Source organism: Oncorhynchus nerka, unplaced genomic scaffold (genome assembly GCF_034236695.1).
Source record: "Oncorhynchus nerka isolate Pitt River unplaced genomic scaffold, Oner_Uvic_2.0 unplaced_scaffold_1258, whole genome shotgun sequence".
NCBI classification, from domain to species: Eukaryota; Metazoa; Chordata; class Actinopteri; order Salmoniformes; family Salmonidae; genus Oncorhynchus; species Oncorhynchus nerka.
This window is the reverse complement of record NW_027040084.1, coordinates 30,063-57,061: the sequence shown is the minus strand read 5'-3', so window position 1 is coordinate 57,061 and position 26,999 is coordinate 30,063. Positions and strand designations below refer to the sequence as shown.

Genomic DNA, 26,999 nt, shown 5'->3' with positions numbered 1-26,999 from the left:
TGTGTCTAACCTACAGTAACAGCAGTGTGTGTGTCTAACCTACAGTAACAGCAGTGTGTGTCTAACCTACAGTAACAGCAGTGTGTGTCTAACCTACAGTAACAGCAGTGTGTGTCTAACCTACAGTAACAGCAGTGTGTGTGTCTAACCTACAGTAACAGCAGTGTGTGTCTAACCTACAGTAACAGCAGTGTGTGTCTAACCTACAGTAACAGCAGTGTGTGTCTAACCTGCAGTAACAGCAGTGTGTGTCTAACCTACAGTAACAGCAGTGTGTGTCTAACCTACAGTAACAGCAGTGTGTGTCTAACCTGCAGTAACAGCAGTGTGTGTCTAACCTACAGTAACAGCAGTGTGTGTCTAACCTACAGTAACAGCAGTGTGTGTCTAACCTACAGTAACAGCAGTGTGTGTCTAACCTGCAGTAACAGCAGTGTGTGTCTAACCTACAGTAACAGCAGTGTGTGTCTAACCTACAGTAACAGCAGTGTGTGTAACAGCAGTGTGTGTCTAACCTACAGTAACAGCAGTGTGTGTCTAACCTACAGTAACAGCAGTGTGTGTCTAACCTACAGTAACAGCAGTAACAGCAGTGTGTGTCTAACCTGCAGTAACAGCAGTGTGTGTCTAACCTACAGTAACAGCAGTGTGTGTGTCTAACCTACAGTAACAGCAGTGTGTGTCTAACCTACAGTAACAGCAGTGTGTGTCTAACCTACAGTAACAGCAGTGTGTGTCTAACCTACAGTAACAGCAGTGTGTGTCTAACCTACAGTAACAGCAGTGTGTGTCTAACCTGCAGTAACAGCAGTGTGTGTCTAACCTACAGTAACAGCAGTGTGTGTCTAACCTACAGTAACAGCAGTGTGTGTCTAACCTACAGTAACAGCAGTGTGTGTCTAACCTGCAGTAACAGCAGTGTGTGTGTCTAACCTGCAGTAACAGCAGTGTGTGTCTAACCTGCAGTAACAGCAGTGTGTGTGTCTAACCTAACAGTAACAGCAGTGTGTGTCTAACCTACAGTAACAGCAGTGTGTGTCTAACCTACAGTAACAGCAGTGTGTGTGTGTGTCTAACCTACAGTAACAGCAGTGTGTGTCTAACCTACAGTAACAGCAGTGTGTGTCTAACCTACAGTAACAGCAGTGTGTGTCTAACCTACAGTAACAGCAGTGTGTGTCTAACCTACAGTAACAGCAGTGTGTGTGTCTAACCTGCAGTAACAGCAGTGTGTGTGTCTAACCTGCAGTAACAGCAGTGTGTGTCTAACCTACAGTAACAGCAGTGTGTGTCTAACCTACAGTAACAGCAGTGTGTGTGTCTAACCTACAGTAACAGCAGTGTGTGTCTAACCTACAGTAACAGCAGTGTGTGTGTCTAACCTGCAGTAACAGCAGTGTGTGTCTAACCTACAGTAACAGCAGTGTGTGTCTAACCTACAGTAACAGCAGTGTGTGTCTAACCTACAGTAACAGCAGTGTGTGTCTAACCTGCAGTAACAGCAGTGTGTGTCTAACCTACAGTAACAGCAGTGTGTGTCTAACCTAACCTAACAGTAACAGCAGTGTGTGTGTCTAACCTACAGTAACAGCAGTGTGTGTCTAACCTACAGTAACAGCAGTGTGTGTCTAACCTGCAGTAACAGCAGTGTGTGTCTAACCTACAGTAACAGCAGTGTGTGTCTAACCTACAGTAACAGCAGTGTGTGTGTCTAACCTACAGTAACAGCAGTGTGTGTGTCTAACCTGCAGTAACAGCAGTGTGTGTCTAACCTACAGTAACAGCAGTGTGTGTCTAACCTACAGTAACAGCAGTGTGTCTAACCTACAGTAACAGCAGTGTGTGTCTAACCTACAGTAACAGCAGTGTGTGTCTAACCTACAGTAACAGCAGTGTGTGTCTAACCTACAGTAACAGCAGTGTGTGTCTAACCTGCAGTAACAGCAGTGTGTGTCTAACCTACAGTAACAGCAGTGTGTGTCTAACCTACAGTAACAGCAGTGTGTGTCTAACCTACAGTAACAGCAGTGTGTGTCTAACCTACAGTAACAGCAGTGTGTGTCTAACCTGCAGTAACAGCAGTGTGTGTCTAACCTGCAGTAACAGCAGTGTGTGTCTAACCTACAGTAACAGCAGTGTGTGTCTAACCTACAGTAACAGCAGTGTGTGTCTAACCTACAGTAACAGCAGTGTGTGTCTAACCTACAGTAACAGCAGTGTGTGTCTAACCTGCAGTAACAGCAGTGTGTGTCTAACCTACAGTAACAGCAGTGTGTGTCTAACCTACAGTAACAGCAGTGTGTCTAACCTACAGTAACAGCAGTGTGTGTCTAACCTACAGTAACAGCAGTGTGTGTGTCTAACCTGCAGTAACAGCAGTGTGTGTGTCTAACCTACAGTAACAGCAGTGTGTGTCTAACCTACAGTAACAGCAGTGTGTGTCTAACCTACAGTAACAGCAGTGTGTGTCTAACCTACAGTAACAGCAGTGTGTGTCTAACCTACAGTAACAGCAGTGTGTGTCTAACCTAAGTAACAGCAGTGTGTGTCTAACCTACAGTAACAGCAGTGTGTGTGTCTAACCTACAGTAACAGCAGTGTGTGTCTAACCTACAGTAACAGCAGTGTGTGTCTAACCTGCAGTAACAGCAGTGTGTGTCTAACCTACAGTAACAGCAGTGTGTGTGTCTAACCTGCAGTAACAGCAGTGTGTGTGTCTAACGTACAGTAACAGCAGTGTGTGTCTAACCTACAGTAACAGCAGTGTGTGTCTAACCTACAGTAACAGCAGTGTGTGTGTCTAATGTACAGTAACAGCAGTGTGTGTGTAACGTACAGTAACAGCAGTGTGTGTGTCTAACCTACAGTAACAGCAGTGTGTGTGTCTAACCTACAGTAACAGCAGTGTGTGTCTAACCTACAGTAACAGCAGTGTGTGTCTAACCTGCAGTAACAGCAGTGTGTGTCTAACCTACAGTAACAGCAGTGTGTGTCTAACCTACAGTAACAGCAGTGTGTGTCTAACCTACAGTAACAGCAGTGTGTGTCTAACCTACAGTAACAGCAGTGTGTGTGTCTAACCTGCAGTAACAGCAGTGTGTGTCTAACCTACAGTAACAGCAGTGTGTGTGTCTAACCTACAGTAACAGCAGTGTGTGTCTAACCTACAGTAACAGCAGTGTGTGTCTAACCTGCAGTAACAGCAGTGTGTGTCTAACCTACAGTAACAGCAGTGTGTGTCTAACCTACAGTAACAGCAGTGTGTGTCTAACCTACAGTAACAGCAGTGTGTCTAACCTACAGTAACAGCAGTGTGTGTCTAACCTACAGTAACAGCAGTGTGTGTGTCTAACCTGCAGTAACAGCAGTGTGTGTCTAACCTACAGTAACAGCAGTGTGTGTCTAACCTACAGTAACAGCAGTGTGTGTCTAACCTACAGTAACAGCAGTGTGTGTAACAGCAGTGTGTGTCTAACCTACAGTAACAGCAGTGTGTGTCTAACCTACAGTAACAGCAGTGTGTGTCTAACCTACAGTAACAGCAGTGTGTGTCTAACCTACAGTAACAGCAGTGTGTGTCTAACCTACAGTAACAGCAGTGTGTGTCTAACCTGCAGTAACAGCAGTGTGTGTCTAACCTACAGTAACAGCAGTGTGTGTCTAACCTACAGTAACAGCAGTGTGTGTCTAACCTGCAGTAACAGCAGTGTGTGTCTAACCTACAGTAACAGCAGTGTGTGTCTAACCTGCAGTAACAGCAGTGTGTGTCTAACCTACAGTAACAGCAGTGTGTGTCTAACCTACAGTAACAGCAGTGTGTGTCTAACCTACAGTAACAGCAGTGTGTGTCTAACCTACAGTAACAGCAGTGTGTGTCTAACCTGCAGTAACAGCAGTGTGTGTCTAACCTACAGTAACAGCAGTGTGTGTCTAACCTGTGTGTCTAACCTACAGTACAGTAACAGCAGTGTGTGTCTAACCTGCAGTAACAGCAGTGTGTGTCTAACCTGCAGTAACAGCAGTGTGTGTCTAACCTACAGTAACAGCAGTGTGTGTCTAACCTACAGTAACAGCAGTGTGTGTCTAACCTACAGTAACAGCAGTGTGTGTCTAACCTACAGTAACAGCAGTGTGTGTCTAACCTGCAGTAACAGCAGTGTGTGTGTCTAACGGCAGTGTGTCTAACCTGCAGTAACAGCAGTGTGTGTCTAACCTGCAGTAACAGCAGTGTGTGTCTAACCTACAGTAACAGCAGTGTGTGTGTCTAACCTGCAGTAACAGCAGTGTGTGTCTAACCTGCAGTAACAGCAGTGTGTGTGTGTGTGTCTAACCTCAGTAACTAAACTGCAGTAACAGCAGTGTGTGTCTAACCTACAGTAACAGCAGTGTGTGTCTAACCTACAGTAACAGCAGTGTGTGTCTAACCTACAGTAACAGCAGTGTGTGTCTAACCTACAGTAACAGCAGTGTGTGTCTAACCTACAGTAACAGCAGTGTGTGTCTAACCTACAGTAACAGCAGTGTGTGTCTAACCTACAGTAACAGCAGTGTGTGTCTAACCTGCAGTAACAGCAGTGTGTGTCTAACCTACAGTAACAGCAGTGTGTGTCTAACCTACAGTAACAGCAGTGTGTGTCTAACCTACAGTAACAGCAGTGTGTGTGTCTAACCTACAGTAACAGCAGTGTGTGTGTCTAACCTACAGTAACAGCAGTGTGTGTCTAACCTGCAGTAACAGCAGTGTGTGTCTAACCTGCAGTAACAGCAGTGTGTGTCTAACCTGCAGTAACAGCAGTGTGTGTCTAACCTGCAGTAACAGCAGTGTGTGTGTCTAACCTACAGTGACAGCAGTGTGTGTGTCTAACCTACAGTAACAGCAGTGTGTGTCTAACCTGCAGTAACAGCAGTGTGTGTCTAACCTACAGTAACAGCAGAGTGTGTGTCTAACCTACAGTAACAGCAGTGTGTGTGTCTAACCTGCAGTAACAGCAGTGTGTGTCTAACCTACAGTAACAGCAGTGTGTGTCTAACCTACAGTAACAGCAGTGTGTGTCTAACCTACAGTAACAGCAGTGTGTGTGTCTAACCTACAGTAACAGCAGTGTGTGTCTAACCTACAGTAACAGCAGTGTGTGTGTCTAACCAGTAACAGTAACAGCAGTGTGTGTCTAACCTGCAGTAACAGCAGTGTGTGTGTCTAACCTACAGTAACAGCAGTGTGTGTCTAACCTGCAGTAACAGCAGTGTGTGTCTAACCTACAGTAACAGCAGTGTGTGTGTCTAACCTACAGTAACAGCAGTGTGTGTGTCTAACCTGCAGTAACAGCAGTGTGTGTCTAACCTGCAGTAACAGCAGTGTGTGTCTAACCTGCAGTAACAGCAGTGTGTGTCTAACCTACAGTAACAGCAGTGTGTGTCTAACCTACAGTAACAGCAGTGTGTGTCTAACCTACAGTAACAGCAGTGTGTGTCTAACCTACAGTAACAGCAGTGTGTGTCTAACCTACAGTAACAGCAGTGTGTGTCTAACCTACAGTAACAGCAGTGTGTGTCTAACCTGCAGTAACAGCAGTGTGTGTGTCTAACCTACAGTAACAGCAGTGTGTGTCTAACCTACAGTAACAGCAGTGTGTGTCTAACCTACAGTAACAGCAGTGTGTGTGTCTAACCTACAGTAACAGCAGTGTGTGTCTAACCTACAGTAACAGCAGTGTGTGTCTAACCTGCAGTAACAGCAGTGTGTGTCTAACCTACAGTAACAGCAGTGTGTGTCTAACCTACAGTAACAGCAGTGTGTGTCTAACCTACAGTAACAGCAGTGTGTGTCTAACCTACAGTAACAGCAGTGTGTGTGTCTAACGTACAGTAACAGCAGTGTGTGTCTAACCTACAGTAACAGCAGTGTGTGTGTCTAACCTACAGTAACAGCAGTGTGTGTCTAACCTACAGTAACAGCAGTGTGTGTCTAACCTACAGTAACAGCAGTGTGTGTCTAACCTACAGTAACAGCAGTGTGTGTCTAACCTACAGTAACAGCAGTGTGTGTCTAACCTACAGTAACAGCAGTGTGTGTCTAACCTACAGTAACAGCAGTGTGTGTCTAACCTGCAGTAACAGCAGTGTGTGTCTAACCTACAGTAACAGCAGTGTGTGTGTCTAACCTACAGTAACAGCAGTGTGTGTGTCTAACCTGCAGTAACAGCAGTGTGTGTGTCTAACCTGCAGTAACAGCAGTGTGTGTGTCTAACCTACAGTAACAGCAGTGTGTGTCTAACCTACAGTAACAGCAGTGTGTGTCTAACCTGCAGTAACAGCAGTGTGTGTCTAACCTGCAGTAACAGCAGTGTGTGTGTCTAACCTGCAGTAACAGCAGTGTGTGTCTAACCTACAGTAACAGCAGTGTGTGTCTGTGTGTCTAACCTACAGTAACAGCAGTGTGTGTCTAACCTACAGTAACAGCAGTGTGTGTCTAACCTACAGTAACAGCAGTGTGTGTCTAACCTACAGTAACAGCAGTGTGTGTCTAACCTGCAGTAACAGCAGTGTGTGTCTAACCTACAGTAACAGCAGTGTGTGTCTAACCTGCAGTAACAGCAGTGTGTGTCTAACCTACAGTAACAGCAGTGTGTGTCTAACCTACAGTAACAGCAGTGTGTGTCTAACCTGCAGTAACAGCAGTGTGTGTCTAACCTACAGTAACAGCAGTGTGTGTCTAACCTACAGTAACAGCAGTGTGTGTCTAACCTACAGTAACAGCAGTGTGTGTCTAACCTGCAGTAACAGCAGTGTGTGTCTAACCTACAGTAACAGCAGTGTGTGTGTCTAACCTACAGTAACAGCAGTGTGTGTCTAACCTACAGTAACAGCAGTGTGTGTGTCTAACCTGCAGTAACAGCAGTGTGTGTCTAACCTACAGTAACAGCAGAGTGTGTGTCTAACCTACAGTAACAGCAGTGTGTGTCTAACCTACAGTAACAGCAGTGTGTGTCTAACCTACAGTAACAGCAGTGTGTGTCTAACCTACAGTAACAGCAGTGTGTGTCTAACCTACAGTAACAGCAGTGTGTGTCTAACCTACAGTAACAGCAGTGTGTGTCTAACCTGCAGTAACAGCAGTGTGTGTCTAACCTACAGTAACAGCAGAGTGTGTGTCTAACCTACAGTAACAGCAGTGTGTGTCTAACCTACGGTAACAGCAGAGTGTGTGTCTAACCTACAGTAACAGTGTGTCTAACCTACAGTGTGTGTCTAACCTACAGTAACAGCAGTGTGTGTAACAGCAGTGTGTGTCTAACCTACAGTAACAGCAGTGTGTGTGTCTAACCTGCAGTAACAGCAGTGTGTGTCTAACCTACAGTAACAGCAGAGTGTGTGTCTAACCTACAGTAACAGCAGTGTGTGTCTAACCTACAGTAACAGCAGTGTGTGTCTAACCTACAGTAACAGCAGTGTGTGTCTAACCTGCAGTAACAGCAGTGTGTGTCTAACCTGCAGTAACAGCAGTGTGTGTCTAACCTACAGTAACAGCAGTGTGTGTCTAACCTACAGTAACAGCAGTGTGTGTCTAACCTACAGTAACAGCAGTGTGTGTCTAACCTACAGTAACAGCAGTGTGTGTCTAACCTACAGTAACAGCAGTGTGTGTCTAACCTACAGTAACAGCAGTGTGTGTGTCTAACCTACAGTAACAGCAGTGTGTGTCTAACCTACAGTAACAGCAGTGTGTGTCTAACCTACAGTAACAGCAGTGTGTGTCTAACCTACAGTAACAGCAGTGTGTGTCTAACCTACAGTAACAGCAGTGTGTGTCTAACCTGCAGTAACAGCAGTGTGTGTCTAACCTACAGTAACAGCAGTGTGTGTCTAACCTGCAGTAACAGCAGTGTGTGTCTAACCTACAGTAACAGCAGTGTGTGTCTAACCTGCAGTAACAGCAGTGTGTGTCTAACCTACAGTAACAGCAGTGTGTGTCTAACCTACAGTAACAGCAGTGTGTGTGTCTAACCTACAGTAACAGCAGTGTGTGTGTCTAACCTACAGTAACAGCAGTGTGTGTGTCTAACCTGCAGTAACAGCAGTGTGTGTCTAACCTACAGTAACAGCAGTGTGTGTCTAACCTGCAGTAACAGCAGAGTGTGTGTCTAACCTACAGTAACAGCAGTGTGTGTCTAACCTACAGTAACAGCAGTGTGTGTCTAACCTGCAGTAACAGCAGTGTGTGTCTAACCTAACAGTAACAGCAGTGTGTGTCTAACCTACAGTAACAGCAGTGTGTGTCTAACCTGCAGTAACAGCAGTGTGTGTCTAACCTACAGTAACAGCAGTGTGTGTCTAACCTACAGTAACAGCAGTGTGTGTCTAACCTACAGTAACAGCAGTGTGTGTGTCTAACCTACAGTAACAGCAGTGTGTGTCTAACCTACAGTAACAGCAGTGTGTGTCTAACCTGCAGTAACAGCAGTGTGTGTGTCTAACCTACAGTAACAGCAGTGTGTGTCTAACCTACAGTAACAGCAGTGTGTCTAACCTACAGTGTGTGTCTAACCTACAGTAACAGCAGTGTGTGTCTAACCTACAGTAACAGCAGTGTGTGTGTCTAACCTACAGTAACAGCAGTGTGTGTCTAACCTGCAGTAACAGCAGTGTGTGTCTAACCTACAGTAACAGCAGTGTGTGTCTAACCTACAGTAACAGCAGTGTGTGTCTAACCTGCAGTAACAGCAGTGTGTGTCTAACCTACAGTAACAGCAGTGTGTGTCTAACCTACAGTAACAGCAGTGTGTGTCTAACCTGCAGTAACAGCAGTGTGTGTCTAACCTGCAGTAACAGCAGTGTGTGTCTAACCTACAGTAACAGCAGTGTGTGTGTCTAACCTACAGTAACAGCAGTGTGTGTGTCTAACCTACAGTAACAGCAGTGTGTGTCTAACCTACAGTAACAGCAGTGTGTGTCTAACCTACAGTAACAGCAGTGTGTGTCTAACCTACAGTAACAGCAGTGTGTGTCTAACCTACAGTAACAGCAGTGTGTGTGTCTAACCTGCAGTAACAGCAGTGTGTGTGTCTAACCTACAGTAACAGCAGTGTGTGTGTCTAACCTACAGTAACAGCAGTGTGTGTGTCTAACCTACAGTAACAGCAGTGTGTGTCTAACCTACAGTAACAGCAGTGTGTGTCTAACCTGCAGTAACAGCAGTGTGTGTCTAACCTACAGTAACAGCAGTGTGTGTCTAACCTACAGTAACAGCAGTGTGTGTCTAACCTACAGTAACAGCAGTGTGTGTCTAACCTACAGTAACAGCAGTGTGTGTCTAACCTGCAGTAACAGCAGTGTGTGTCTAACCTACAGTAACAGCAGTGTGTGTGTCTAACCTACAGTAACAGCAGTGTGTGTCTAACCTACAGTAACAGCAGTGTGTGTCTAACCTGCAGTAACAGCAGTGTGTGTCTAACCTACAGTAACAGCAGAGTGTGTGTCTAACCTGCAGTAACAGCAGTGTGTGTGTCTAACCTGCAGTAACAGCAGTGTGAGGTTGTCTGGGATCATAAGGACATTTCCCCTTCCCAGTTCTCCATCTTCAGCTGTTGTCACCACCTTCAGTCACTAGGACAAACGTCACTGGGTGTGAACACACACCTACAGTAACAGCAGTGTGTGTCAACACAGTCTATATTAACAGCAGTGTGTGTGAACCAGCGGAGGCTGCTGAGGGGAGTGTCGGCTCAGTAATAATGGTTGGAACGGAGACAATGGAACAGCATCAAATACAAGGAGAACATGTGTTTGATGTATTTGATATGGTTCCACTGATTCCTAACCAGCCATTAACAGCAGTGTGTGTCTCCCCAATTACAGCAGTCCCTACAGTCCTGTGTGTCGTGAACATCATGTGTGTAAACCTAGTAACAGCAACTAAATGTTAACAGCAGTGTATAATGTCTAAATACAGTAACAGCATGTGTGTATAACCTAAGTAACTATAAGTGTGTGTCTAACCTAATAGATAACAGCAGTGTGTCTAACCTACAGTAACAGCAGTGTTCAACCTACAGTAACAGCAGTGTGTGTAAAAACCTAAGTAACAGCATAATATAACAGGTGTGTGTCTAACCTATAATAATAATAATAATAATAGATGTGTATAATAATAATAGTGTAATATAGGTGTAAAGTATAATAATAATAATAATAACAGCAGTGTGTGTATAATAATGATAATATAGGTGTAGTGTATAATAATAATAATAGCAGTGTGTGTGTATAACCTAATAACAGATAATATAGTGTGTGTATAACCTAATAATAATAATAATAGATGTGTATAATAAGTGTGTCTAACCTAATAAATAGCAGGTGTGTGTATAACCTAATAACAGCAGTGTGTGTCTAACCTATAATAATAATAATAATAACAGCAGTGTGTGTCTAACCTACAGTAACAGCAGTGTGTGTCTAAGTAACAGCAAATAATAAACCTAGTAACAGCAGTGGTGTCTATAATAATAATAATAATAACAGCAGTGTGTGTATAACCTAAGTAACAGCAGTGTGTGTCTAATAAGTAACAGCAGTGTGTGTAATAACCTAAGTAACAGCAGGTGTAGTATAATAATAATAACCTACAGTAACAGCAGTGTAGTCTAGTATAATAATAATATAGCAGTGTGTGTATACTAACCTAAGTAACAGCAGTGTAGATGTGTGTATAACCTAATAATAGCAGGTGTAGAGTATAATAATAATAATAACAGCAGTGTGAGTGTCTAACCTATTAACAGCAGGTGTGTGTCTAACCTAATAATAATAACCTACAGTAACAGCAGTGTGTGTGTGTATAATAATACCTACAGTAACAGCAGTGTGTGTATAATAATAACCTACAGTAACAGCAGTGTGTCTATAATAATAATAATAATAACAGGTGTGTGTATAATAATAACAGCAGTGTGTATAATAACAATAATACAGTAACAGCAGTGTGTGTATAATAATGATAATATAGGTGTAGAGTATAAACCTAAGTAACAATAACCTACAGTAACAGCAGTGTAATATAATAATATAATATAGGTGTGTGTATAATAATGAATGTAAACAGCATAATAATAACAATGTGTAATACAGTAGGTGTGTGTGTCTAACCTAAGTAACAAGTAATAATAGCATGTGTCTGGGATAATAATGATAATATAGGTGTAGTCACCAGTATAATAATGATAATAAACAGGTGTGTGTATAATAATAACAATGATAACATAGGTGTGTGTATACTAATAAGTGTGAGATAATATAGGTGTAGAGTATAATAATAATAATATAACAGGTGTGTGTATAATAATAACAATGGTTGGAACAGCATATAGGTGTAGAGTATAATAATAATAATGATAATATAGGTGTAAGTCCTAATAATAATAATGAACACAGTCTATATTTGTAGTGTATAATAATAATAATAATAAACGGTGTATATAATAATGGAGAATATAGTTTGATGTATTTGATAATAATAATAATAATCCCGCCTCCTGTGACGTAATATCAGGTGTAAGTATAATAATAATAATGATAATATATGTGTTTCACCACAACAGTATAAAAATGATAATAGCAGGTGTATCATAATAATAATAATAATATAGATGTAGAGTATAATAATAATAATAATATAGGTGTAGAGTATAATAATAATATAGGTGTAGAGTATAATAATAATAATATAGGTGTAGAGTATAATAATAATATAGGTGTAGAGTATAATAATAATATAGGTGTAGAGTATAATAATAATAATATAGGTGTAGAGTATAATAATAATAATGATAATATAGGTGTAGAGTATAATAATAATAATATAATAGGTGTAGAGTATAATAATAATATAATATAGGTGTAGAGTATAATAATAATAATGATAATATAGGTGTAGAGTATAATAATAATAATGATAATATAATAATGTAGGTGTAAGTATAATAATGATAATATAGGTAGAGTATAATAATAATAATAGGTGTAGTATAATAATAATAATGATAATAATATAGTGTAGAATAATAATAATGATAATATAGGTGTAGAGTATAATAATAATAATAATAATAATAATAATAATATAGGTGTAGAGTATAATAATAATAATGATAATATAGGTGTAGAGTATAATAATAATATAGGTGTAGAGTATAATAATAATAATAATAATATAGGTGTAGAGTATAATAATAATATAGGTGTAGAGTATAATAATAATAATGATAATATAGGTGTAGAGTATAATAATGATAATATAGATGTAGAGTATAATAATGATAATATAGGTGTAGAGTATAATAATAATAATGATAATATAGGTGTAGAGTATAATAATACTAATGATAATATAGGTGTAGAGTATAATAATAATGATAATATAGGTGTAGAGTATACTAATAATAATAATATAGGTGTAGAGTATAATAATAATGATAATATAGGTGTAGAGTATGAGAAGAGACAGAGGAGAGACAACGTGACTGACTATGAAAGCACACTGGGGATTGTAGGCGTAGGAGCCACAGACGTAGATCCTTCCATCCTTCAGAACCTCCAGCAGACAGATGTAGTTATAACAGTCATCCTGTAGAGGGAGACAAAGAAACATGTCTCAAACAGCATCCTATTCTCCCCTATAGGCCCTGGTCAAAAGTGGTGCACTGAATAGGGGACTAGGGTGCCATTTGAGATTACCAGATGGGGAAAACGTAAGCCTGTTTGTATCTCTAATTCTTTACGATCTATGGAGCAAAGAACCACCCTTGCTGTTTCTGGCTGGTCGGTTCCCCTCTCTCCACTGGGATTCTCTGCCTCAAACCCTATTACAGAGCCTGAGTCACTGACTTACTGGTGCTCTTCCATGCCGTCCCTAGGAGGGGTGCATCACTTGAGTGGGTTGAGTCACTGACGTGAGATTCCTGTCTGGGTTGGCGCCCCTCCCCCTTGGGTTGTGCCGTGGCGGAGATCTTTGTGGGCTATACTCGGCCTTGTCTCAGGATGGTAAGTTGGTGGTTGAAGATATCCCTCTAGTGGTGTGGGAGCTGTGCTTTGGCAAAATGGGTGGGGTTATATCCTGCCTGTTTGGCCCTGTCCGGGGGTATCATCGGATGGGGCCACAGTGTCTCCTGACCCCTCCTGTCTCAGCCTCCAGTATTTATGCTGCAGTAGTTTATGTGTCGGGGGCTAGGGTCAGTCTGTTATATCTGGAGTACTTCTCCTGTCTTATCCGGTGTCCTGTGTGAATTTAAGTATGCTCTCTCTAATTCTCTCTTTCTTTCTCTCTCTCGGAGGACCTGAGCCCTAGGACCATGCCTCAGGACTACCTGGCATGATGACTCCTTGCTGTCCCCAGTCCACCTGGCCGTGCTGCTGCTCCAGTTTCAACTGTTCTGCCTGCGGCTATGGAACCCTGACCTGTTCACTGGACGTGCTACCTGTCCCAGACCTGCTGTTTTCAACTCTCTAGAGACAGCAGGAGTGGTAGAGATACTCTTAAGCCAACTGACATTTCCTCCTGATGTGCTGACTTGCTGCACCTTCGACAACTACTGTGATTATTATTATTTGACCATGCTGGTCATTTATGAACATTTGAACATCTTGGCCATGTTCTGTTATAATCTCCACCCGGCACAGCCAGAAGAGGACTGGCCACCTCTCATAGCCTCTAGGTTTCATCCTTGGTTTTGGCCTTTCTAGGGAGTATTCCTAGCCACTGTGCTTCTACACCTGCATTGCTTGCTGTTTGGGGTTTTAGGCTGGGTTTCTGTACAGCACTTTGAGATATCAGCTGATGTAAGAAGGGCTATATAAATAATTTTGATTTGATTTGATATGCGGAAACAGTTCAAGTGCCCTGGGATAAGGAATATTTTGGTGATTTTCAAGTCCCTGATTGCCTTTTAGTTTAAGCTAGGCTGAAGCGCATTTGGCAACTCCTTCTTACCACAGGGCCATAACAGAGCAGGATAAAGTTGCCTCTAGACACAGATCTCAGGTCAGTTTACATTCCTCACCATGATGGCTAAGGTTAGGATTTGGGGTAGATAGCATGATCCTAGATCAGGAGAACCTGGCTCTAAACAGATCAATAAAATATGGTTATAATCAGAAGTACAATGCAGGGTTTCTCAACTCAGGTGCCAGGAACACAATGTGTACAGGCCACGGTTGGTTTTCATATTACTCCCATTGAATAAACGGTAACGAAGAACTCTAACTCCCGGACTATTTAAGGTAAGTCATGCTTCTGTTTATCAGTCTTTGAAGATGACCAGATACAAAGTGAAAAGTCATCTGAAAGCCAAACATACAGGATGTGATGTGTTGTTGACAGGAAGCTGAAGAGTCAGTAAAGCAGTCGTTATGGTAACGGTATCATACATCATGACATAGATGAGTATGACAAAAGGCAAAGGTGATGGGTGTGAAGCATGGCATCTCACCGACACCTTTAACCACGTACATACACTACAGAGCAGCACACAGACACACACACACACACACACACAGACACACACACACACACACTTTTCTTGCCACTTCAAACACAGATCAAGAGCACCCCACGTTGCTCACCACTCTCTTGCCTTTACCCATACAGGACTTCCTCTCCTCTTCTGTTGCCTCCCACTTAATCTGCAGAGACAGAGACGGAAGTCAAAGAGAGAACACACAAACGCATACAGTTACATCACACAGTTAAACATCAGGTTAAGCCCAGTACTGGATTAAAAAGCAGTGTCAGTGGAGAATCTCTATTGAGAAAGTTGTCCAGGACTAGGCTTAATCAATGTCTGGCATAGTGTGTTTGTCCCAGGTAAGACGTAGGTTTTTCTATGGTTTTGTGTTCATGAATACTCCCATCATGAAAACACCGAAATATATACACACTCGTTTCACTGCCAGTTAGCTAAGATCAAGAGTGGAAATATGCACAGATAACCGTGCACACACAGACAGTCAAGTGAAGAAGTCTCCCCCTCCCATCTCTCTGTCCCTCCCATCTCTCTGTACCTCCCCCTCTTATCTCCCTGTCCCTCCCTCTACCCTCTTATCTCTCTGTCCCTCTCATCTCCCTGTCCCTCCTTCCCTCCCATCTCCCTCCCTCCCCCCCTCACCCCCCTCCCTCCCTCCCCTCTTATCTCCCTGTCCCTCCCTCCCCCTCTTATCTCTGTCCCTCCCTCCATCTTATCTCTCTGTCCCTCCCTCCCATCTCCTCTGTCCCTCCCCCTTATCTCCCTGTCCCTCCCTCCCCCTCTTATCTCCCTGTCCCTCCCTCCCCCTCTTATCTCCCTGTCCCTCCCTCCACCCTCTTATCTCCCTGTCCCTCCCTCCCATCTCCCTGTCCCTCTTATCTCCCTGTCCCTCCCTCCACCCCTCTTATCTCCCTGTCCCTCCCTCCTTATCTCCCTGTCCCTCTTATCTCTGTCCCTCCCTCCCATCTCCCTGTCCCTCCCCTCTTATCTCCCTGTCCCTCCCTCCGCTCTCTTATCTCCCTGTCCCTCCCTCTCCCCTCTTATCTCCCTGTCCCTCCCTCCCCCCTCTTATCTCCCTGTCCCTCCCTCCGTCCCTCTTATCTCCCTGTCCCTCCCTCTGCCCTCTTATCTCCCTGTCCCTCTCCCCCCTCTTATCTCCCTGTCCCTCCCTCCACCCTCTTATCTCCCTGCCCCTCCCATCTCCCTGTCCCTCCCTCCACCCTCTTATCTCTCTGTCCCTCCTTCCCTCCCTCCCATCTCCCTGTCCCTCCCTCCCTCCGCTCTCTTATCTCCCTGTCCCTCCCTCTCCCCTCTTATCTCGTTGTCCCTCCCTCCGTCCTCTTATGTCCTTGTCCCTTGTCCCTCCCCATCTCTGTCTCTCCCTCCCTTTCTCTCTCACTGATGGGTGTTTCCAGGTGAGGTTGGAGGTGTGCAGGGCCAGGATGGAGCCTCTGGCTCCCAGGTAGAGTGTCTCAGAGCTGGGGTCTTGCAGGAGGACGCTGGCATTGGACACCCCCAGAACTGCACCTAACCCTGAGGAGAACAGGACATAACATTAGGGATGTGCCCCAAATGGCTATTTCCTACAGTGCACTACTTTGGACCAGGGCTCCGTAATATATAGACTCCCCTCCTCCGCCCCATTTATTTGCCTTTGACCTTTGAGTGAATGTGCGAAGGATGAGACTGACTTACAGGGACTTTTACGGAACCATTTCTAAGCATCAGTAATTGTGTCACTTCCTCTACTGAGAAATACTCTTGTGGTTTGTCGGCTGCTACCCAGAGCTGGGGTGCAATAATTAGTCAAAAACAACAAAAAAAATTTATTGGACAAATTCAGTTAGGTCCCTCCCCATTTCATTCCGTTTAAGAAATGTTTTGCAACAGAATCAGCGTAATAAATAAACCCCTACTCACCAGTCACTCGATGCTAATTTAGGTAGACAATTTTGGGGCTAAACTCTCCTTTGCGTTTGCTGTTTAGTCCGTGACATAGGCTCAATATGTGTCCGGTAAACTGCTCCTTGTTGCATTTGTGTGTTAACACACACACACACACACCACAAAGAGTGGGGCATCTTAATCCTCCACATTCTCTGTATTACAATCGAAGACCTATAGCCTAGGGCCTAGGCCTATCTATCCATGAAAACAGGCAAAACTAGGATAACACTGTAACCCCAGTCTATACTCACTCTGCATTATTCCAGGTACTTAGTGAAAACAGCAGTGAAATCACACGACTGTCTTCATTCATTTTAAAGGTGTTGTTTAATGGGCATTTCTCGACCATGCCTCAAACCTTCCCATCTGGTTAAATGTTGAATTAAGTCATTAACCATCCCCATTCCCAGATGAATGAATTAGCCTACCGATACCACACTGGGTGCTGATAATAGACTTCTTACAAATGTACTTGTTTGCTAGGCAACATCATTTGCATTGCTATGACTAATTAGATTGTAGCCTCCATAACGTTGCCGTATCCATTAGGAATTGCGATACATTTTAAAATTGCTATACAATTTTTTGTATGTAGAGAGAGAGGCCGTTTGTCCAACTGTACTGTACTCACCTCCGTGAACATTGGGAATTGGTGTTTGACAACGAGTTGAACCAGTTGTGAGCCACAAGATCACGGCCATAAAACAGGTGGTCCGCATGTTGAGAAGTGACATCAGGAAGAATGTCCGTTGATGACCGCGCGTCAGTTACACATCATTAAAAGTGCGCTCGGGGCGTTCTGTCCAAAGTGGAGGACAGGGGGGGAACAAAGCGCCTACAGAAACCAAGAAAACAAAAAAGTACGGTTCAAGTGTATCAAAATACGGCGTATTTTTTTATTCTCACCTACCTGGGTTGGGTTCCTATTCGGTGTCCGATTTGGTGCTATTTTTAACACGGTATAATAGGCTACTTAGCCTCCTGGTGAGGTACAGTACAGTATGTAATATAACTATTACAACGTGTTAAACCAGGAAGCGTTCAAATCTCTCTAAATCAAACGTCAATACACGCCCACAACCACAGAGGAGCCTGAAATATACAGTAGTAGGCCTATTAACGTTCACATATTCCCAGGTAAACAGCATTGAACTGAACAGTAGTCTGATTTATTGAGGGCACAATTTAAAAACACAAAAAAAAACAATCAATGCACAAAACAAATAGTGGAAGGAGAGTTACTGGATACACACCCATTATTGTTTTATTGAATCACATCAGTAAAACAAAGTAAATGAGGAAAAGGATGTGAGACTGAGCGGAAGTCATTGGTTTCTGTTGGGGAGGAGGCTGCGGCTAACACTGTTTGAAAACATTTACATCGACCACTGACAGACTTCTGGAAGATCTCTGTGGCTCTTTTCTCCCTCTCCCATGTCCATTACACTGGTGTGCAATATTGATATTCATAACACGTTATACAAAAGTTATTACATCATAAGAAAAAACAATGATTCTGTATGTGAAAACAAGTTCAATAAATAAAGTAAGTAGACAATAACATTGTGAAATGAGTGAATGTGTGTATTGGTCTGAATATCTCGCTGATCAGAAGTAGTGCACCTTAAAGGGCAATAGGGTGCCATTTCAGACGCAGCAGAGAATCCTAAATGAACCCCATGTTTTCATAGATGACCTCTGGTGACTGGCGTCCAGCAGTGGGCCTCCTGGTGGCCAAGGTCCTGGTAACGGTCAACGACGATGATGATGAGGAGGAAGAGGAGGCCAGTGAGGAAGAGGGGGATGATGATGAAGATGGTGATGAAGAGCCTGGCTTGCAGACCTGGCTGTAAAGGTGGGCGAACGGGTCAGTGTTGGGGCCCTTGGCTGGGGTCCCCACACAAGGCTCACTATAGATGGGTTCCTCTTTGCCAGGTTCCTGTCCCCGCTGGTCCTGGCTCTGTTTCTGTTGTTGAGTCTTGTCAGGTAGAGGACTCGCACGGTCGTACACCTCGGAGTAGACCGGCTCTGGCTTGTTGCCGTGGTGATAAGAACAGGAAGAGGAAGTGGGCGGGGGTGGTGGTGGTGTAGATCTCGGGGGTGTGAGTGAGAGGATGTCTGCTGGGTCGGCGTACACTGGTTCCGTTCGGTTGACATGGTGATTGCAGGGGTGTAGAGGGATTGAGGGGGTGAGGGTGGAGGCTGTTGGGGGCGTCAGATAGGAGTTGAGGCTGGGGGCTTTGGGTTTAATACTGTCTGCTGGCTCAGAGTACGGACACTCCTCAGAGCCAATCAAATTAGGCGGCTGTGAGTACAAACACTGCTCTGAGCCAATAGCATTTGAAAATACTGGTTTAAAACTGTAGCTGCCCTCCAAAATGGTTGCGCTATCTGGTAGTTTGGGCAGTGGGGAACGAGCACGAGGCATATTAGGGCTACGGTTAGCAACCACAGTGTCGCCCTCACATTCGTCCCCGGCGACGGCCTTCTGTTCCCGTATGGCGGTCTCGATGAGGCTGAAGATGACGTCAGCTTGGCACGTCTCAAAGGTGAAGGTTCCGGGTCCAGAGTCACAGCGCCGGCCCGCCTCGATGTTGAACGTCAACTGTGGGAGAGCCAAGAGGACACAATGATTTGAGAAAATTCCCACAGGTGTTCACTGGAAAATTGCATAATTGAATGTGGGCACCAAACGTATTATAACCTGCAACCTTCTTGATTGGACACTGATGACCCTACAATGATCCTTAGACACATCCTTTTTTGGAGCCACACTGCCCTAAAAGGCCAAACACAGTAACTTTGATCTGTTGTAATGGCCAGGTATATTATCTGATTGGTGTGGGATTTTGTTTCCTGACACAAGAACAACCCAGTTGATCAGAACATATCATGAAGTACCAGATATTGCTGTCTTTTTAGAGAGAAAAAGACTTTGAAGTTAGAATTTGCAGTCCAAAAAATGATGTAGTTACTGCGTTTTGCCTTTGTAGAGCAGCATAGTACCGTACTGTGACGGCCTTGAAATTAGACACTAGAGAGTAGCATTAGATTAAAACTAGTAACAGATTAGGAATATAATTCTATGGCTCAATGAGATTCTAAATTCCATGGTTCTACTGACCTTGTCTCTGCCATAGCGTCGTATCAGCCGATAGGGCCAGTCCTGCAAACTCTTCCTGGTCTCCGCCTCCTTAAGGACCAGCCCCTCCTGGGCCACTTGCAGCCAATAGTACTCCCCCTGGAGGCCGCAGCGCATCGCTACATCTGTCTGCTTCACACCCACCCTGAACTCACTAACTGAGGGGAGAGAGGAGGGAGAGTGGCGGTCATGACCGAAGCACTATGGACGGTGTTCATTTCTATTTCTGGTTTTATATTTTGTGTTTATCTTTCCTTTGATCGTAGTAATATCTTTGAAAAGAAGAACCTGTTCCAATACAGCCGTAATCATACGTCCATTAGACATTAAACAGACAGAAGAATGGCTGTTCGTTATAGTTTGTGTGGCCACTAGGATATCTGATGTGCTTCTCACCTTCCTCCCTGGAGACGTAGATCTGGTTGTCCTCCATCTGAATTTGGGGCTGCTGACCAGTGGAGCCTCCCTGGGAGACAAGACATGTATTTACATTAGACAGTTCCTCACAGATATCTACACTCTTAGAAAAAAAGGTGCTATCTAGAACCTTAAAGGGTTCTTCGGCTGTCCCCAAAGGAGAACCCTTTTGGCTTCCATGTAGAACCCTTTCTACAGAGGTTTATACAGGGAACAAAACAGGTTTCTCCTATGGGGTCAGCAGAAGAGCCCTTTTACAACCTATTTTCTAAGAGTGTACACATCCTCTATATAATAACTGTTTGGTGATGAAAAGAGTTTAATGATAGAGACCAGTTGAATAATGGCGTTTGCTGTTAGCCTTGTACCAATACCGAGACAAATTCCTATCAGCGTTGTTGAATGCTAATAAAGTATGATTCTACTTCGATCTGTAACAGTCAAAATGTTGAATTGAAACTGATCCATAACAGTCACAAGACAACAACAGAAGCTGCTATTCTCACCTGGAAGGCGAGGTCACACATCCTCTCCACCCACTCCACGCAGTCGTCCTTATCCGCTGCGAAGACGTACCTCCTGCCGTCGGTCTCCACACAGAAGGCGGCCATGTTGTCTTTGGGGCAGGCCTCAGCGTGTGGGGGCAGCTTCAGGACCCTGATCACCTACATTTACATTTTACTCCATTAGCAGAGATTCTTATCCAGAGACTGTAAAAAATGTGACTTGGTGCGTCTCTGCTTGGCACTCAGCATTAAAGAGATAGATCGGGGGTAAGGCTTGTGCAAGCTCTAACAGCTCATAGGAGCAGGGGCCTATCTCCTGTTTCTGTAGCATGAGCCAGTTTGATGTAAAAGTACGCCCTCTGGACAGGACGCTAGTCTCTCGCAGGGCCTTAGGCTTGTCCATATCCTGAGCCAATTATAGTGCATTCAACTAAGTTAGGTAAGACAACCACATACTGTATCACAGTCAGCGCCAGTAAAACAAAAAATCCTCAATAATGCAGCTAATCAAAGTCAGTGCTAGTAAGGAAGACAAGTACAGCAGTAAGGTTGACCTCTGACAGGCGGATCACCCTCTTCTCCTTAACTTTGTCCTGGTGCTTCCAGACCCCAGAGGGACCGGCCCGCTCTCCTCCCCCCACTTCCTGGCGCTCTAGCCTGGCTACACCGCAGCGGCTGGAGGGGTAGAGAGTCAGCCAATGCTGCTTCCACTTCTGGAGGGAGGGCGGAGGGAGGGAAGAAAGGGGATGAGGGAAGAGAGGGAAGACAGAAATAATGGGGAGAAAAGAGAAAAGGCCAAGAAAGAGAATGGGAGAAAAATTTGTGGGTGAGAAAAATAATAAAATAAAAAAAGTGAGTATCTAGTTCCCATTTCGCCCACAACACATTCAGAATATCAACACCCCACACACACCTTCTCCAGCACATCTGCCTATTTTTAAATAAAGGTGCAGTGGTAGATGAGGTATGTGTGCTCAGGTACAGTACCTGCGTTGTTTTACGTGTGCCTAGAGCCATGTTTAAATGTACATCCCAAATGGCACCCTATCCCTACATAGTGCACTAGTTTTGACCAGAGATCCTGTGAGTCCTGGTCAAAAGTAGTGCACTGAAAAGGGTGCCATTTGGGACATATTGTGTTGGAATGTGCCATGAGGAAACTGTGAGCAGTACTGTGTCTGGGCACGCATGTGAGGATCCGTTCCCCCCTCACACCTTTACACACACACCATTACCAACGTAGCCTGTCTCTGCAAAAAAGACTTCAACATGTCGGCTACAGTAAATGTCCTCGTATACTGCAATCATATACTTTAAAATGATAAGTGGAATGGTAGAGGGGTTAGATGGCTGTCATACACAGTACATAGAGTAAACAAGGGGGTGACAGTTTACATGATAACAGCAATAGCCCATATCAAAACAGTCGAAATAAACTAAATAAAAACGTACATTACAATACTGTTATAAAGCTGCATTCAAAATATAAATAAATACAATATGTTCCTATTGACTTTTATTGTCATTCCACAAAAACAAGATAGATAAGGTACCAGGATGTGTACAATTAAGTGAGCTAAATAAAGTTACGTGCTTACCTTTTCTACATTTCTGTGTTGAAGGTAAACTTGTCCTGCTTTCACATGAGTGTCCATTATGTTCAAAGCGTCTCTCGGCATTCAACTGAACTTTAACCAATAACTTGGATTTGACTGTGATATATGTTAGTTTACGGTATCCTAATCCTACACTTGTGATTTCAGTACCGTCATACTCTCCCCCTGACAAATGTAGGTGTGCTTTTCTTTCGTTACGTCAGAGGCTAAACCTACGGTGAAATTATGACCGCGTCCACACCTTTTTCTCACCGCCCCAGGCTACTACGTCTGGTCCAGGGCGTTAATGCACGTTCCTCTAACTACCTGAATCGACAAAGACCAACCCTTGTGATGTCATACAATGAACAATTGCCTACACAGAGAACCATACAGTGAATAAGACGTGTATTGTGAAGACTGAAGGAAGTGAAACCGCCCATTCATGGTTGATTTTATTACGATGTTTGTATTGTTCATTGTTCTTTCATTTAAGACCAATGTTTTTAGAACGGCTACGAAGACTCAGATTATTTTGGAACGCTGTGACATCGCCCTATTTATGATATCGCTGCGTAACTAAGGAATCAATAAAAGTATATTATGTTGACTCAAACGTTCCAACGTTCTATGGAACATAGACTATTATGGGTTTTCCAACACACATTTAACCACTGTCTCACGTAGCCTGTTCTAGTTTTGCTAGGGTTGACCCAGGTTTATCCTTGACGAATGACCATCTTAAATATCAGGGAACAAGAGCAATTTAATGCACTCTTTAAGGCAAATTCAGGTATGTCTAGTACGGGTTTATCATTGCCATATTTGATCATTTTCATAACATAAACACTAGGCTATTCAACTAGTAAGAATAGGTCATTCATGAGATTGTCTCATAATGCTTACTAGAATTAATAATTTTCACTGATGCTCTTGGTTGGTTAAAGGTGGGGGTTCATCCATCTCTCCACTCTTCTCTCCTCCAGTCTCGGGGCCCTCAGGCCAGAGTGGGGCAGCAAAGCACCTATGGGGCTGACTACAAGCCCCCCAGTGATCGGCACCTCAGGCTGTTCAGGCTGCATGCAGAGCCGTCTTGCACCACACACCAGAAGGTACAACTAACTCGCTCTGTCTCTCCCCTCTCTCACACACACCAACACTTTCCACTTGTATACTAATACTAATGCTATACGCTCTAAAAGGAAAGGGCTCCTGGAGTATCCTTTAGGGATTCTTCAAATTGAAACTGTGGGGAACCCAAGTTCTTTGAAGAACCCTCTAAAAGGGTTCTTCAAATAACTCCTTTTAAAGTATGCTCAAAGAACCTTTTGGTGTGCCCCCTATTTTTTAAATGTATTATTCATCATCAGCATAACAATAACACAATATTTTAATTGTCAGTGTTTATTATGATTTTAGCAGCAAAGCAGAATTCACTCATCTCAATCTGAGGTAAACTCCCAGCAGAGCTCCAAGTCACATGGGTATATCCTCTGGCCAGTTGATGTTCAATTACGTTGTTAAGGTTCTCCGTATCCACAGGCAGAATGATTTTGCAGTGCATGGTGACCGAACAGGTTGCCTGTTCTTGTCAACAGAGGTGTAGGGAGGGTGAAGTCTGTGAATCCAACAAATAGTCATTATACAGATGATTAACAGAACATGCCACGACAGTATTCATACCTTGGTTTATGTGGTGAATGGGAATGAAAAAACTGTTTTGATAATGGTTTTCATACACATACCTTGTCCATAATGTAAAGGCCTATAGGATAGAGGATGGTAAATGTGATCTGCATAACATACCAATACTAATTGACATACCTTTTTATGCCTCTTCCTCTGTATACCTGCAGTCACAGAAACCAAAGTGAGCAGTTCAGTCATCTGCACCCAATACATCCAGCCTTCAACATATTCTTACCTCTTTGTTGGTTTTATATCCATTCAATTGTACATTTTCTGTTTTAGAAACATTTTCACAAATATGAAAAGATAGATGGTATCATCATAAAACAATATACATTTAGATGATACAAGGGACAAACCTTACTTAAATTGAGGAGATCTTTACATTTTTCAGTTAAGTGCCTGCACCTGCTGTCCTTCCAAATTCAAATCCACATTTTTCAGGTGGGCAGTTAGGTTCCTGCAAGAACCCCCAAGAACTAAGGTGGTTCCTCGATGAACCCCACCTGCTATGGGGTTCTTCTAAGAACCTTTTGGGGGCAATTGTCAGTGCCAAGAACCCTACGGTTCTTCGAAGAACTTTGAGGATTGTAGAAGAACCTTTGTTGAACTCTTAATTTTTAGAGTGTACAAACTGTACACATTCACACTGCCCTGATTTGTCCTGCCTGTCTGTCTATCTGTCTTCCTATCTGTGTGTCTGTCTGTCTGCCTGTCTGTTTGTCAGTTGGCGGATATGTGGGCTCAGTACTACAGACAGTGTTTCCAGACCATTACCAACGGCCCACAGAACCCCGCCTTTGCCTTCCCTCAGGTGAGTCCCTCAGACACAAGAACTAACTTACTTTTCTTACCTGTCCCTTGACTGGCATACCTTAGGGGCATTTCATGGTAGATGCATTGATATTATCTTAGTCAGTCTCAAACCTCTCTCTCTCCCCCTCCTCTCTCCACCTCTCATCCTCTCTGCCTCTCTTCCCTCCCTCTCTGTCTCTCTCCACCTATCTCCCCCTCTCACACTCTCTCTGTCTCTCCCCTCTCTCTCATCCTCGCTCTCTCCCGTCTCTCTCTCTCCACCTCTCTCCCCTCTCTCTCTCCACCTCTCACCCTCTCTGTCTCTCTTCGCTCCCCTCTCTCTCCCCGCTCTCTCACCCTCTCTCTCTCCCCTCTCCATCTCCCTCTCTCCCCTCTCTCTCTCCACCTCTCATCCTCTCTCTCTGTCTCTCCATCGCCCCTCTCTCTCATCCTCTCTCTCTGTGTCTCTCTACAGAAGGGGAGAACAGTGAGGGCAGCTACGTTGGACAGTGAGAATGTCAGTAAGATCCAAGTAGAAAGGACAGCTCCTCCAGAGAAGGGGCAGAGCCAGATACCACCACAGCGTTCGAGCTCCGACTCTGGGGAACGAAGGTCGGTCTCTCCCTCTCTCTTCTCAACCTCAGTCCATAACTCCCTCCCGTCCCGCCCTGCCAGGAAAGAGGCATGGACACATGCAACAGGGGACCCGACACAGGGGGTCACAACGACACCCAAGGACATGGTGGAACTGCCTCACATCGGCAGTGGAGAAGGTGAGAGAGGGAATACCCTGTTCATTTTGTATTGACAACATGTTTTTATTTGAGGCTTTGAATGGCCTTATAACTCCACAGTTTATCCGCTTTTGTTTCCTTTAGTGCAAGATGATAGATCAGCACCAATAACATATGTGTGTGTACTACCTGTTCCTGTTGTCACAGGAAGTGATGGGGAGCTTCCGCTGCAGGTGGAGCGGTTAGTGGAGCAGTTCCGTCGGGACATGACCCACTCATCTAGGCTGGAAGGCAGTTCCACCCAGTCGGGACATGACCCACTCATCTAGGCTGGAAGGCCATAGAGACATAACAATACATTAAACACTGTTCTATACCCATAGCCACCCAGTCTAACCTCATGCACCTAGGTAGGTCCTATAGAGACATAACAATATATTAAACACTGTTCTATACCCATAGCCACCCAGTCTAACCTCATGCACCTAGGTAGGCTTTCTATCACCAGCCTTATGTCCCAAATAGAACACTAATGTGTGTATATATATATATATATATATATATATATATATATATATATATATATATATATATATATATATATATATATAGTGCACTACTTTTGACCAGAACCCTATAGGCACTATATAGGGAATATGGCTTTGGCCAAAAGTAGTGCACTATATTGTGAATAGGGTGCCATTTGGGATGTACAATCTGCATGCACCTATGTAGGTCCCATAGCCACCCAGTAGGGGGAAACATAGTACTCAACACCATCCACCCTGATCCTAGATCAGCACTCCCTACTCTGAGACACTTTAATACGGGCTGAGCTACCACCATCCACCCTGATCAGCACTCCCTACTCTGAGACACTTTAATACGGGCTGAGCTACCACCATCCACCCTGATCAGCACTCCCTACTCTGAGACACTTTAATACGGGCTGAGCCACCACCATCAGCACTCCCATCCACTCTGAGACACTCAATACGGGCTGAGCTACCACCATCCACCCTGATCAGCACTCCCTACTTTTAATACGGGCTGAGCTACCACCATCCACCTGATCAGCACTCCCTACTCTGAGACACTTTAATACGGGCTGAGCTACCACCATCCACCCTGATCAGCACTCCCTACTCTGAGACACTTTAATACGGGCTGAGCTACCACCATCCACCCTGAGACACTTTAATACGGGCTGAGCTCCCATCCACTCTGAGACACTTTAGACACTTTAATACGGGCTGAGCTACCACCATCCACCCTGATCAGCACTCCCTACTCTGAGACACTTTAATACGGGCTGAGCTACCACCATCCACTCTGATCAGCACTCCCTACTCTGAGACACTTTAATACGGGCTGAGCTACCACCATCCACCCTGATCAGCACTCCCTACTCTGAGACACTTTAATACGGGCTGAGCTACCACCATCCACTCTGATCAGCACTCCCTACTCTGAGACACTTTAATACGGGCTGAGCTACCACCATCCACCCTGATCAGCACTCCCTACTCTGAGACACTTTAATACGGGCTGAGCTACCACCATCCACCCTGATCAGCACTCCCTACTCTGAGACACTTTAATACGGGCTGAGCTACCACCATCCACCCTGATCAGCACTCCCTACTCTGAGACACTTTAAT

At 44.1% G+C, this 26,999-nt stretch overlaps 1 protein-coding gene and 1 pseudogene across 1 annotated transcript; both read right to left on the bottom strand.

Annotated features, from left to right (window-relative positions):
• Window positions 1-17,539, bottom strand: part of LOC115130923 (semaphorin-4F-like) — a 32,151-nt pseudogene extending 14,612 nt beyond the window's left edge.
• A 148-nt stretch (window positions 17,540-17,687) lies between these two features.
• On the bottom strand, window positions 17,688-22,411 carry LOC115120237 (docking protein 2-like). The gene is made up of 6 exons (XM_065015831.1): window positions 22,124-22,411; window positions 21,080-21,238; window positions 20,526-20,684; window positions 19,999-20,068; window positions 19,585-19,760; window positions 17,688-19,065 (listed from the first exon to the last, which is right to left on the bottom strand). Exons 1-6 carry the CDS (start codon window positions 22,202-22,204, stop codon window positions 18,127-18,129), a joined length of 1,584 nt encoding a protein of 527 aa, XP_064871903.1. The 5' UTR covers window positions 22,205-22,411; the 3' UTR covers window positions 17,688-18,126.
• Between the last annotated feature and the right edge of the window lie 4,588 nt (window positions 22,412-26,999).